Below are 14,978 nucleotides of genomic sequence, written 5' to 3'. Positions count from 1 at the left end.
AAATGTGCGGTGCAGGACAGAAAAGGACAATGACAGTGCTGTCAAATAAAGTCAAAAAGTGCATGAAGCAACACATTCCTACAGTGGCTGATGGGGTCCACAAAACATCCAAGTTAAGACAACCCCAGCAAAAGGAGAACATGTGAATGCAAAAGACATCTCTGTCAATCAGCCAACTTGTAATTTCATCAAAAAAGTCTTGCAAATTGAAAAAAATAAAGAAAACAGTTCAGAACACAGAAAAAAATAAACACAAATATCCTGCAGCACATGTAAACATTTAATTGGATAATGTGTCTGTTGAAAATTCACACCATGCACCCAAATGTAGAAATGATTTGCAAAGCTTCACAACACAACAAAAAGTGAAACAACACAGTGGAAACACTCGGAACACGAACAGCCTTGAGTACTTTATCTGATGGACCATTAAGAAGAAGAAGAAAAACCTTTATTGTCATTGTACATACACACAGGCATGCACATAACTGGTACTCATGGTGCTTGTGCATACTAAAAATAACTGATGCGCAACACAAAACACAAGGAAAGTGCTTCATAAGAGGAAAGCAATGACAGATTGTAGGAAAAGTGTTTCTCTCTGTTGTGCATCAACGATGTTTAGCAACACACGAGCATGATTAGTACCAGTTATGTGCACCCCTGCATATACACATACATACAGTGAGATTTGTCCTCTGGATTTAACCCATCTTAATTACAGTTAGACACAATCCAGCCACTAGGAGCAGTGGGTAGCCACATCGTGTGCATCGTAGCGCTTTATTACATCCACCAAAGACAGATAGATCACAAATAGATATTAGACCAAGAAAGACTACATTAAAGTTGGAGATGATCCGGATTCGGATTTTGGATCAAGTTTCAATTTATATAGGCTTAGAAGGATTACTGTTAGCAGGATTACGTCAAAACAACTGCACAGATTTTGATTACATTTTCAGCACAGATACATATTAGACCATGGAAGACTCCATTAAATCTTGGAGGTGATTGGGATCCGGATCAGGATTCTGGATCGTGTCACTTCATATAGGCTTAGAAGGATTACTGTTAGCAGGTTGCCGCCAAAACTACCGCACAGATTTTGATGCAATTTTCAACACAGATACATATTAGGCCATAGAAGATTCCATTAAATTTTGGAGGGGATTGGGATCCGGATCCGGATTCTGGATCAAGATTTCCCTTTATATAAGCTTTGAAAGATTACTTCAAAACGACTTCAGGGATTCTCACCAAATTTGCACCACATATAGATATTAGGGCATGGAAGACTCCACTGAATTTTAGAGATGATCTAGATCCAGATTGGTGGATGTCAGAAATTGCTGATTGCTCTTGTTCAGGATTTCACTCTTAAATAGCTATATTTTCATGTTTTATTATTTGATTTTTTCATTTGAAGTGCACTGAAGACATCAGTTAACAGTTTGGGTTATGAGTGCTTCTGGTGTGTTGTTTGTTCTTCTGTTGTGTTGTGAAATTGTGCAAAGCATTTCTGTGTTTGTGTATTGTTTGAATTTGCAGCAGGCACATGATCAAATAAAACTGTTACATGCGCTTTTGGTTATGTTGATATATTGTATACTTGCAAGCTTTTTTTTACAATTTGCATGACATTTGTTAATGCCACTGCCAGTTGTTGAATTGGTACAGGTCTCTTTTTTGTACTTATAAATATTGTCTGCAGTTGTTAGCGTTGCTTCTGTATGTTCCGCAGTGAAAAGAAGACTAATATTGTTTACCCCTAAGCAGAGTCCAATGGTGAAAGGTTTGGCAGTCGGGTGGGGGGCATTTAGACTAGACTAGTCGATGTATCTGTATGAGCCTGAGTTTGAAGGATGAAGGTTCATACAGATACGAGGGGCATAATGCAGGGTGTAATACATAAACAGACATGTAATAAGATATTTATCACATATTACAACAAAAATAAAGAGCAATAATCATGCACATGAATCATGTAGAATGAATAATGCAGGAAAATCATGTAAATATGTAAATTATGGAATGTCTCCTATAAAGTCATGAGTGTCCTCTTCACTAACTTCTTGATGTTTCACAACTTCAGTATGCGACTAGAGTTGTAGAATTCTCCCTGCTAGGGAGGCTAAAACTCTCTCAACTTGATCAGACGTCTTGGTTGAATGAAATGATCTGGATCCTGTATCAGGATCCTGCACTTGTCACCAGGGTAACACAAAATAGGGGTGTGTCATTTGGGGGGTTGAGAAATGGGGCTCCTGATTGAATAAAAAGCGGGGCCATACAAAGACTGGTATATTCAGTGTCTTTTTTTTGTATCACTCTGTTTTAAGATTTGTATCACCCTGATTTTATTACCACAGTTTCCAGGGCCGTAAAATTGATAGGACAAGTGTATGATTTATCAGCCCTATTGTTTTCTTGTATCTCATGAGTCCTGGTTTATGAGTATAGGGCAGATTTTTGTTGTAGTATATGATAAATATCTTTACAAAGTGGCTTTTAGAATACAGATAATATATACATGATATACAGTATCATTATGTATGAGTGTGATAATTTAATTTTAACATTAAAAGCAGTTACAAAGAAATATATTTCATTATGCACTTTTTGTAGAATGAAAACATGCACACACCTGTTTCCAAACCTTTGACTATTATTGTAACATAGCCAGGCTACAGCATATCATATTTCCAGCCATAAAGCACATAAAGTACTAGATATAATGACAGGAAAGGGAGAAGATAAAGCGTGAGGAGACGCACAATAAAGCTTGCAGTGGAATCAAGCTGGTGCCATTATTGTATATGGCAAGACCCGAGGCCTTAAGGACACCCTACAGCAAAACCCATTTCCAGAAATAATGTCCTGGTTGCTCAAGAAAATCCTCAGACAACATCCCATTCACCTCTGCTCTGTGTGGAGGAGAGAATCAGAAATGTGAGAGCAATCCCTCAAAACATGAAAAAAAAAAATGCTGCATGACTGGATATCAAGTAGCCTTCAGTTAAGCTCACTGGAGTGGTAAAGTGACAACAGCTCTAAGCAGCTTCAGGATGATGAATCTCACCACGTTCTTTCTCTCATATAAGGTGTAATATCTGTCACAATGCTGACAATTTGTTTTTCTTCAAGCAGTTTAAAGTGGCAGCGGTTTCATTGCAGCATTTATTGTAACATCAGTATTTGTTTCAACAATATCAGTTATTTTGTATTGTTTTCCATCCTATTACTCCTTCTGTACTTTCAGAGCAGGGGTGGTGGCCAAGTGGTTAATGCGCTTGGTTCCAGTGCAGAAGGTTCTGGGTTCAAATCCCTCCCCTGCCACATTTCTCTATGTAATGTGGATTTGCATCAGGAAGGGCATCCGGCGTAAAACCTGTGCCAATTCAACATGCAGATCCACCTTGGATTTGCTGTGGCGACCCCAAGTGCAAACAAGGGAGCAGCCGAAGGGACATTAGCTCTATCCTCTTGGAAAATGGTGATCCCACCGCATTCTTTTTAATACAGTCTACATATATGTATAGTAATAATAACAATGAAAAAAAAAATTCTGCCTTCACTATTATTCAACTTCTACCCACTCTAGACACCCCACAATTTGCAAAATAATGCCTCATGTACTCTGACTGAATGTTAAAAGGATCCTTTTTTGACACAACAGCTACCTTAAGCACCACATAATTCCATTATTTTCTCCACATTAAGTGAGATTTGGGCCACAAAACTTGGTAAACATAAAGAATAGCACCTACTTTGCAGATGGAAAAGCGCTATATGAATGCAGTCCATTTACCTTTTAATTCTCAGTATTTTAATATTTAAGATAGAAATTCTATAAATGCAGTCCATTTAGGGAACAACTCTGTTGTGTCTGATGATTTGTAGACGTTCATGCTGGTTATGCGGTCACAAATTGAGCCTTTTAAATAGCTGTTTTACGGAGACACGTTAGCGAAGCCGTAAAACAGCTATTTGCGACCATATAACAGCATGAACATCCGCAAATCATCAGACACAAGGGGGTTATTCCCATTCTAATTCAGTTCCATCATTTGCACGTTTATTTTTATGTAGGTAATTCGGTTGGCGAGGCTTACCATCGAGCCGAGGCAGCATCGCGCCAAGAGCGATCAGGGCATGGACTAATCCATCAAATGTGAAAATCCATCAAATTTGAAACGGTAATTCTTTATCAGAATCCACATCGTATGGTAGCATAAATTCACCCATTTCGGGCGGCAACAGTACGCAACTTTCTCTCGCTCTCAGCTAACAGCTAGCAGTGCATGCAGCCAGTGTTCTGTTGAATTGTGCGTCTCGTCACATTAATCAACAGTTTCACGCCCAGACAATTTTGCGCATGTGCAGTTGCGCGGGGACAGGAATGACATTTGACAGGGATGACATCTCATCCGAACACCGGTCAGGCCGCGGAGTAATACATCCAAATGTGAAACGGTCAGATATTTTTCCACTGTTACCCTGATATTATACGGTGTGAAATCTCACATGCTTAACCAATCAGATTCATGGAAAAAAATGTAATTGGATTAGAATTACCATTTACCATTTTCTCAGTATTTTTAATATTTAAGATAGAAATTCTCTGGTGGGCTTGAACCCATATTGTCAAGGCATGACATTGCCATTTTGGGAAACCACTGTGTCAGAACTGCGTAGGCTTTATGTTTGGCATTGCCCTGTTGCCTCAGAGATGTAACAAACCTACGAGGTGTAGGATTAGATCTGCTGTTTGAGGTGGACTTCATCAAGATTTAAACTGTTGAAGGACTTTCTAACAAAGTATTGGGTATAACATTATGAAGAAATGGGTAGTTAGCACACAAATCTTGAATAAATTCTCAATCTGACTTCATTTCTTAGGATTCAGTGGTATTTAATGTGTACTTAACTGTGTACTTAAACATACGTAAGATATGTACAGCCTATGTAACACTGTTATTGCACAGTCTAGAAGGTGTCAAGATGTAGACCCGTCACACCCACCCCCAAAAGAAATCAATGCATTCCAACTCTTGTTTCATGCACCAAATTTGTAGTCCAAGCCTTTGGTCAGCAGAGTGATGTTTTTTTCTTTCTCCCCTTTTTAGTTGCTCCCAGAGGAACCGGTGTGAGCGTGCAGATGAGCCATACCGATTCGCTGCCTCTCTCAACCAGTGTGTGAAGGCCACTGTGTACCCAGACAGCATTGCAGTGTCTGAGCCCAGCTTACCTGTAAGTTTTCACCCATCGGCATGCAACACATCGAATACCTGCAATGATAAGTGCAACGTGCACAGACCACAGTGAACAATTAGTTCTCATCCACAGATATTTAACCACCACATGCAGAGGCAGAGCATTATAAATGGTCCCACATTGCAGCATGCAATTGTCTTGTTTGCGGTTGATGCATAAACATTAGATAGGAAGGTTCATAAGAGCTCCACGTGGGCGTTTCAGTGTGCATATGCTCGCTCAGTACAGATCAGTCGATATGCGTGCCAAGGCGTGTTTGTGTGGGTGAACGTGTAGGTGTTAAAGCTGTCGGAGTGCAGCTGAATACAGTGCAGCATTTCCACATGGATCGAGTGAAAACAGCCTGATAGCGCATCAGTGAAAATCTGTTGATTGCTGCTCATGTACATACATGGATATGAAATTCTGCTCTTTAAATGGAAGTCTTAAAGGAAGCAGGGGTGGTGGCCAAGTGGTTAGTGCGCTAGGTTTCAGTGCAGAAGGTTCCTGGTTCAAACCCCACCCCTGGCACATTTCTCCATGTAATGTGAAGTGCACCAAGAAGGGCAACACTAGATGATACTCTGGCCTTTGTTTCTTATGATGAAGTTTGATTTTTCCACCATTACACATCAGGACCATGTAAAGTGCAGTTTGGTGGTAAACTCACACTTAAAACTTTTAAATGCATATTGATGGTAAAATGCACATGACTATAGGAGCAATGATCTACTGTGGGATTGTGGGTCTGCAACTGCAGGGTTGTGCACAATGGGCTACCTCTGTCATTTCACAATCAGTTGTGATCACTACACCTACGTATAAATGGGATTCTCTGTGATGTCATCATCTCTTGACGACTGCATGCAAGTTGCACCAATCCATCCTACCTCATTGCCTTTTCAAGCTGCACATCTTGAAGTGCTCCAGAAAGTGTCCATGACCTTTCCTCCTCTTCATCATGGGTGCAGTAAATCTACTACTTGATACTGACTACTAGATAATGGACCACTGTTGATCCATATGAACCAACCCATGCTTCAACACAGACATAAACTGTGGATTATTTGCAAAGTTTACATAGTGGCATGAAAGGCAGATTTATTGTCATGATGTCATAGCTTTAAAGTAATAACCGTGTAAATCAATGCAGAGTTGTAGTGAAATGGGGAAACAGCGGTTGTGCATTCATGTGAATGTGAGTATGTTCAAAGCTGACAGCCTCTGCCACCTTATGCTGTGTTCATGGCAACCTGGTGCAGACTCAGCGCACTTCAGTGTCTAAGCACAGAAAGAATCACTCTGAAATATTAGGAGTTGAGGATGGGAATTGTTTACTGATGATGTTGAGGTCATTTATATCAGTGACTGTGTATCACGCCTTCCCTGTTCCATCCTGCACTGTGTTCTGGTCATCCACTGTGATCCAAGGAAAAAAAAACACTTTTGCGAACTTTTTCCAAGGGGTGTGCCTGCTCAGGAGAACAAATGCATTTATTCTGAAAGTATTATATAAATAAAATTAATGTTGTTACTGTTATTTCCCCTCTCACCAGACAATATGGACATCCTTGTCTTTTTAAAACAGGATTAGAAGTTCAAAACCCTGGTCTGCTTGGCTGATTTTGACAAAGGCTATTTTTTATTCACCAGTACTGTTTATATTACAATTTAATAGAACACATGCAGATCCACCTTGAATCTGCTGTGGCGACCCGAGTGCAAACAAGGGAGCAGCCAAATGGTCTTACATTACTTTTTAAGAGTTTCATTTAAAAATATTATTTAAACATTGAAACACCTTTATTGAGGACCATGAGCAAAAGTTCCTTTTGTTGATTATTACTGTTCTTTTTAAAAATGGGAAGCAAAGTTATATTTGTCTACTCTTTTTTTCTGATGATCTGATCTGTGACTAGGATCCAAACTGAGCCATGAGTTTTGTGATCCACTGCAACCCGAATACTGACTTAATAGTTTTGCAGTACATTTTTGTGTAGATGCAGCTTCAAATATTTGCAGTAGTTTTGCATTTGGTGAAAAAAAACTGCTGCAAAAGTCTCCCCTCAGAAATGTGCATGTGTTCCTCTTGCGCTTGGTGTGGAAGGGCCTTCGGAGAGCTTTCTTCTCGTGTTCTGGGTGGCTTGACCCTTTCATCCAACTGATAAACATAGTGAAAAACTGTGCTAAAAGCAGTCGTAGCGCTGGCAGTGAGTCATGTTGCATGACGCAATATCTCGCCCTTTAGTTTGCCCTCATTTATATTTGTTTGTGTGCCAGTCATACTGGCAACAGGGTCATCTCGCCGCCCCATCACAAATTCACACACTTCACAGAGGCAGGCAGCTATCTCCATGACAACAAAGCCTCTTCATCTGGGTGCTACAAGAGATAAAATTCACAAAGAATACAATCAAACCGCTTTTAATAAAGCTTACTATTTTGACTAGCTGCCGCTATCGAACCTTCAAAACACAGCGCTGCCGTCAACAGGCAGGAACAAAACGACCAAAGGCTTAACGGCCTCAGACAAGTTGGCTTTCAGCAGAAATTTCATCATCTCTGTGCATGCGTGAGCAAATTTTGAGTGTTTATCTGCTGTACGTGCGCGTCTCAGCAGAATGATAAGAGCTAATTAATGTGAGTGGTTACTCAGAGAATATGGCATTGAACAAAAGCCAGTGATTGGTGGTGATTGCTGTAATCAAGCATCTCTCTCTGACATACCTCAGAGTGGAGCAACACAAACAGGTTTCAAGTAAAACAGCCAAAAAAGAGAGGGTCCTCAGCCACACAAAAATAAAGGAGACACCATCAATTCGCTCGACGTGTTCCGGAGCGAGCCGGCTAACAAGGGAGGCAGTGTCAGCGGCGGCGCCGAGGCAGTCGACGTCTCTTGAAAAGGCCGACGGTTAAGCTGCTCGGCTGCCTCGCCTGTCCCCGCAGTGTTTAGTGAAAAGCAGATAAAACAAAGAGAAACTTCAAACGCTGTGGCCCAAAATAACAGCTAATGGAACAAGGCTGTGAAATGCCACGGTGATAATTATCCAGGCTGCTTCTCTTGGCTGGAGAGCCAGATCACACACCCTGCACGCCGAATACACTTATTTATAGGCAGAGCAGCTGAACACCGCAGCGTTAGTGTCACTGCTCTCCAGAGAATGGCTTCAAAACGATATGTGTGGTGTGTGTGTGTGTGTGTGTGTGTGTGTATGTCTGAGGATGCGAGAAAAGAAGATGAAGCCATAAAGAGGATTTGTCAAGTGGCTATTTCCCCATTTTCTCTTTTTTGCAGTATATACAGTAGTGATGATTAAATCATAATGACCTTTCCTTCTTCAAGAACAATATATCCTCCTCTCAAACAGAAGAAGAAATCTAAGCACATTGTAGAAATGAGGACTGTGAAATGTGACATTTTGAAGATGTAGCGGCAAAAGGTTGTATTTCCTTTCATTGTAATTGAACACAATTTCTAAGAATAATTTCTTAAACATGACTACATATTATGAAGCCTGATGGAGCAATATGTGGAACTCCAAATGTCTCTTTTCGTTCATTTGCAGTTGAGGCCCTTTGAAATGCATCCACCCATCTTTCAACTGTCAGAATTGCAACAAAGAAAGAGACAATCAAAGAGAAATGGAGAGGAAAGCTGCACGGGCATGTTTTTGATCCAAGACACGTTCCCTGCCAACGTGGCACAGATGGCCAATTGTGGCTTTGAACTGTTGCCTCATGCACCTTGCTAACTTGGCGTAGTTCCGTCTGTTTGTTTCTCAAACTAAAATCTCACCTGTGTCACTCATGATGATGTCATCCAGGGCTTTGAGGCACATTGCAACTCTCTTCCAAACCTAGTTTTAGTGCAGCAGATAACTGAAATAATCGTGCAAATGGTGATACAAGCTCCAAAGTTGGCACAAATACTCCTTAAACATTACTCTTTTGAAAAAACCGACTGGCCACTTGAATTTTCAATAGGTGGCCAGGTAGGGGTCAATTGAAATATTACACGGGGTCAAATTAAAAATGCTCAAATCCTTTTGAAAACTACACCACATTATTTGTCTGATCATAAAGATTCCAAAAAGGTATAGTTTGGACGATCTATGACTGAATGATCAGGAGTTATGGGGTAAAAACAGCAAGAATGGTGACAAAGGTCAGTTTCAGTTTGTACAGGGGTCAAAAGTTAAAGTTCCTTCAATTTTGGGTAAAAAGTGATGCAAATTATGGTTGAGCTAATAGGATTAATAAATGGAATAGTTTTGATTGTGTTGAATGTTTGGTCTCCAAAATAAAGGTCAAAAGTTCAGTGTCCATTGGATTCTATGACATGTGACATACGTATCCTGTAACATGATAACTAAGCATGATACATGATCCAAACTATTCCTTTTTAAAACCCTGTTATGTCACTAATAAGTTACATCCTTTTTTTTTTTTACCAAAATTGGAGGCACCTTTAACTTTTGACCCCTGTACAAACTGAAACTGACCTTTGTCAGCATTTTGCTGTTTTTACCTCATAACTCCTGATCTTCAGTCATAGATAGTCCAAACTATACTTTTTTGGAATCTTACGATCAGACAAATAATGTTGAAGCTGAAGAAGGAGTCCTACTTATCTTTGTTGGTAGTGGGAACCCCAGAGGCAGCTGACAGGTACCGGCAGGCCAAGCGTGCCGCAGCCCGTTCGGTTGCAGAGGCAAAAAGTCGGGTCTGGAGGAGTTCGGGGAGGCTATGGAGGAGGATTATCGGTCGGCCTTCGAAGAGATTCTGGCAAACCGTCCAACGCCTCAGGAGGCGGAAGCAGCTCTCCACCAGCACTGTTTACGGTGTGGGTGGGGAGCTGTTGACCCTGACTGGGGATGTTGTTGGGCGGTGGAAGGAGTACTTTGAGGATTTCCTCAATCCCATCGTCACGTCTCCGAAGAGGAAGCAGAGACTGGGGACTCGGAGGCGGACTCATCCATTACCCAGGCCGAAGTCACCGAGGTGGTTAGAAAGCTCCTCGGTGGCAAGGCTCCTGGGGTGGATGAAATCCGTCTTGAGTACCTTAAGTCTCTGGATCTTGTGGGGCTGTCTTGGCTGACACGCCTCTGCAACATCGCGTGGCGATCGGGGATTGTGCCTCTGGATTGGCAGACCGGGGTGGTGGTCCCTCTGTTTAAGAAGGGGGACCGGAGGGTGTGTTCCAACTATAGGGGGATCACACTCCTCAGCCTCCCCGGTAAGGTCTATTCCAGAGTACTGGAGAGGAGAATTCGACCGATGGTCGAACCTCAGATTCAGGAGGAGCAGTGTGGTTTTCGTCCTGGTCGCGGCACACTGGACCAGCTCTACACGCTCCATCGGATGCTCGAGGGTTCATGGGAGTTTGCCCAACCAGTCCACATGTGTTTGTGGATCTGGAGAAGGCATTTGACTGTGTCCCTCGGGGCACCCTGTGGGGGGTGCTCCGGGAGTACGGGGTCCGGGGTCCTTTGCTAAGGGCTATCCAGTCCCTGTACGACCGCAGCAGGAGCTTGGTTCACATTGCCGGTAGTAAGTCAAACCTGTTTCCAGTGCACGTGGCCTCCGCCAGGGCTGCCCTTTGTCACCGGTTCTGTTCATTATTTTTATGGACAGATTTCTAGGCGCAGCCAGGGTGTAGAGGGGGTCTGGTTTGGGAACCACAGAATCTCGTCTCTGCTGTTTGCGGACGATGTGGTTCTGTTGGCTTCGTCAAATCAGGACCTTCAGCGTGCACTGGGGCGGTTTGCAGCCGAGTGTGAAGCGTCCGGGATGAAAATCAGCACCTCCAAATCCGAGGCCATGGTTCTCGACCGGAAAAAGGTGCTTTGCCCTCTTCAGGTCGGTGGAGTGTCCTTGCCTCAAGTGAGGAGTTTAAGTATCTCGGGGGTCTTGTTCACGAGTGAGGGACGGATGGAAGCGTGAGATCGATAGACGGATCAGTGCAGCATCTGCAGTGATGCGGTCGCTGTATCAGACCATCATGGTGAAGAGAGAGCTGAGTAGGGGGGCAAAGCTCTCGATTTACATATCGATCTAACGTCCGATCCTCACCTATGGTCATGAGATTTGGCTCATGACCGAAAGAACGAGATTGCGGGTACAAGCGGCCGAGATGAGTTTCCTCCGCAGGGTGGCTGGGCGTTCCCTTAGAGATAGGGTGAGGAGCTCGGTCACTCTGGAGAAGGTCAGAGTCGAGCAGCTGCTCCTCCACGTCGAAAGGAGTCAGTTGAGGTGGCTCGGGCATCTTTTCCGGATGCCCCCTGGACGCCTCCCTGGAGAGGTGTTCCGGGCATGTCCCACTGGGAGGAGGCCCCGGGGAAGACCCAGGACACGCTGGAGGGACTACATCTCTTGGCTGGCTTGGGAATGCTTGGGTTCCCCGGAGGACCTGGAGGAGGTGTGTGTTGGATCGGGAGGTCTGGGTGGCTTTGCTGAGCTGCTGCCCCCGTGACCCGACTCGGATAAAGCGGAAGAAAATGGATGGATTGATGGATGGACAAATAAAGTGTATAGTTTTCAAAATGATTTGAGCATTTTTAATTTGACCCCTGTGTAATTTTTTAATTGACCCCTATATAAACTATAGCACCATTTCAAATTCTTTTTATCATTATTTTTTAAGTGCAAGAAAAAGTGGTTGCTATTCAATTTCTTTCATAAGTCAGATGCCGTATTTAAATATGTGTTAATCCAGCGCGCACTCTGGCCACACAGATATGCAGATGCACACTACAAGGTGTGCATCTGCTACACATCTGTTTAATGGTAGTTGCAGGTGACACTCTGACTGGTTGAATTTATGTTAGGTCTAATGAAGATGATGAATCAACCCCTTTGCACCCAGCAGCCACCTGTACGTCTGTACTTGATGTGCCCTCTAGATCGTAAAATGGACTTGAATATGCCCTAAATATGCCTGCACCTTAGTTTTCATGCCCACCATAAGATAGAGCTGTTATGTTTTGGTTAAAAGACCAGCAGCAGTCTTCTGAATTGTCTGAAGACATTTACTATGAGGGAGACAAAAAATATATTTTCTGATAGAAATAGTAAAACCTACAGTATATAGGCCCTGAGGCGGTGTTGGTGTTTATCTCCAGATTCCATAGTGTAACGCGAATACGTTCCCAACTCCACCTGGATGGACACCAGTCAGACACAGGTTACTTCCCTATCCCGAAACGGTACCCATTTACAGCTGGGCAGACTGAGATGATGTAGATTAAATGGGTTGTGCAAGGACACACACGCAGGGTAGCGGGCTTCAACCAATTTCAATTTATTTTCATTTATATAGCACCAAATGACAACAGAGTTGCCTCAAGGCGCTTCACACAAGTAAGGTCTAACCTTACTAACCCCTAGAGAGCAGCAGTGGTAAGGAAAAACTCCCTCTGAGGAAGAAACCTCAAGCAGACCAGACTCAAAACAGGTGACCCTCTGCTTGGGCCATGCTACAGACATAAATTACAAAACAATTCAACAAAATGAATATATAGGAAATGCTGTTGGTGCACAGGACAGGAATGACAGTTCTACATATTGGCAGGCCAGCTGCTTCTCCACTGAGCTAACTGCTTTATGAAATTTCCTTATAAGAGAAGACATATACGTATTTCTTAGTAGCCTAGCAGTGCAGTTGCCAGTATATGATATTTGTGGTCTTTCTGCCAGTTTGAATTTCTGTCCACTGTGTCATGAAAACATGATTTAATGCCTGTCACATTCCCTACATGCAGCTGCTGGTGAAGGTGAGCGATGTCCCAGACCTTTCTGCTGGCATCACCTGCTCCTTTGGCAACCTAACGGAGGTGGAAGGTCAAGGTCAGTGGCAACCAGATCCTCTGTGTGTCTCCTGCAGCCAAGACGTCCCTCTCATTCCCACAGATCAGGTAGAGTTGTTCTATAGAACAAACAAAAAAGAAAGTTCTTATTTGGTAGACAATGGAGTGGGCAAATTGATTACCTCAACATGAATCCAGCCTTTGCTGAAATGCAATTGTTGTTGCTGTCTGTTGTTTATGCTGTCCTAAAGTGTTCAGGGTACCGAAGACATCATTATTGACATGGCGCTCCCCTCTTTAAGTAGGCGGCACCTACATAATAAGCTCCCACTGAGCCGCAATCAGTTGTCTACATGGGAATTGTGTTACACCGATGCCCAGACCTCATTATAGCTGATGGACGGTCAGAACAGGCTTTGTGGCCTGTGGCTGAGCTGGAGCTCAGCGTATTACTGTCCTCACACTGGACTAATTGGCAGCAATCTAACATTGAGATTGAAACAGTCAAGGGAGGGTTGAAAAGGACTGAAAAGTTGGCTCAGCCAAGGCACAGACAGGGAATTGCATAGGAGAAATGTGACTGATAACTACGTACAAAACCATTAGGCAACTCAGAGTGCATCATTAATGGTCATTTATGTGCTTGTGATGTTGACCTCTAATTTGAGAGGACTGAGTTTACCAATCACTTTTGATTGAAATTGGTCTTTGTGAATTTTAGACAGTGACCTCTGATTTGATCTTCACCTTTCACCATACCTTGACATGACCTGCATCGCATGAGGATGGTCACTGAATTATTGATATTGCCATGTATTTTAGACCAGACCTCTGATTTCATTTGACCTTTGTTTTGCATTTGTATCCCCAGTTATACAGCTCATGATAAAGTGGTACAGAGGGTGATTTAAAAAGAAGGCCTGAAAGTTCAGCCAGAAGGTACATCTAAGATGCAAGCTTACATTGCCGAGATGAAAGAAAGTCCTCCTCTATACCACTTCATCCTGAAGCTGTATAACTGGGATACAAAATGCAAAACATGCACTGCGCACAATTTCTCCAATCACAGCCACCGACCCCTATAATTCTTCTGGGTTGTCCAGGTGTCTTGGCGGCTTTCTTCACTCTTTTTCTTCTTACACGGTAACTTTTGAGAACTGTCTTTCTCCATGCAGATTTACGGTAGTGTGCCATACTGTTTTGTATTTCTTCATAATTGATGTAACTACAGTCCAAGACATATTCAGTGGCTTGGAAATGTTCATGTGTCCATCCCCTGAGTTGTCTGAAGAAAAACTGGCAATAACACTGATCATTTACAGGTGTTATACCAAAGCGTTCTATTATTTATGCAACCCATCATCTTGGCTTTTATATTTTTATTGAATTCAAATCAGTTGTAGTGATTTAGTTTGAGTTTAAGGAAGATAATTTTAGAAAATTTTATATTGAGAAGCCTGATTTACTTTTTGATTTTGAAATGGCACAAACAAATTAAAATGTGTGAAATACCATGGGGCTAAATACTTTTGTTAAGCACTGTATATAGGGTGAGGAAGCACCACTGAATTTATCCACTAAGTATGATTGAAATCGTTCCTTTATCTCATTTGGAGATATTGCCATATATTTTAGACCATGACTTCTGATTGACCTTGACCTTTGATATATAACCTTGACATGACCTGTGTTGTGGAACGATGGTACGCTGAGTTCATCCACCAAGTTTGATTGAAATTGCTCTTTGTTGTTTGAAGATATTGCTTTATATTTTAGACAATGACCTCTGTTTACCTTAACATTTGACCTATACCTTACCATGACCAATGTTGGGTGAGGATGATCCCATTAATTTAGCCACAAAGTATGATTGAAACTGTTTGTTGTCTTTGAAAATGTCAGCATGTATTTTTGACC

General features: G+C 42.3%; 1 protein-coding gene across 1 annotated transcript in view; it reads left to right on the top strand.

Annotated features, from left to right (window-relative positions):
- The window catches only part of plxna2 (plexin A2), a 694,900-nt gene that overhangs the window by 424,131 nt on the left and 255,791 nt on the right, over nt 1-14,978 (top strand). The window contains 3 exon segments of the mRNA XM_034173103.1: nt 5,130-5,253; nt 13,017-13,100; nt 13,102-13,169. Coding sequence (XP_034028994.1) covers nt 5,130-5,253; nt 13,017-13,100; nt 13,102-13,169 — 276 coding nt within the window.

The sequence above is a fragment of the Thalassophryne amazonica genome, chromosome 6 (assembly GCF_902500255.1).
Source record: "Thalassophryne amazonica chromosome 6, fThaAma1.1, whole genome shotgun sequence".
NCBI classification, from domain to species: Eukaryota; Metazoa; Chordata; class Actinopteri; order Batrachoidiformes; family Batrachoididae; genus Thalassophryne; species Thalassophryne amazonica.
Note: the sequence above shows the minus strand (reverse complement) of the source record. Positions and strands in the feature narration are given on the sequence as shown.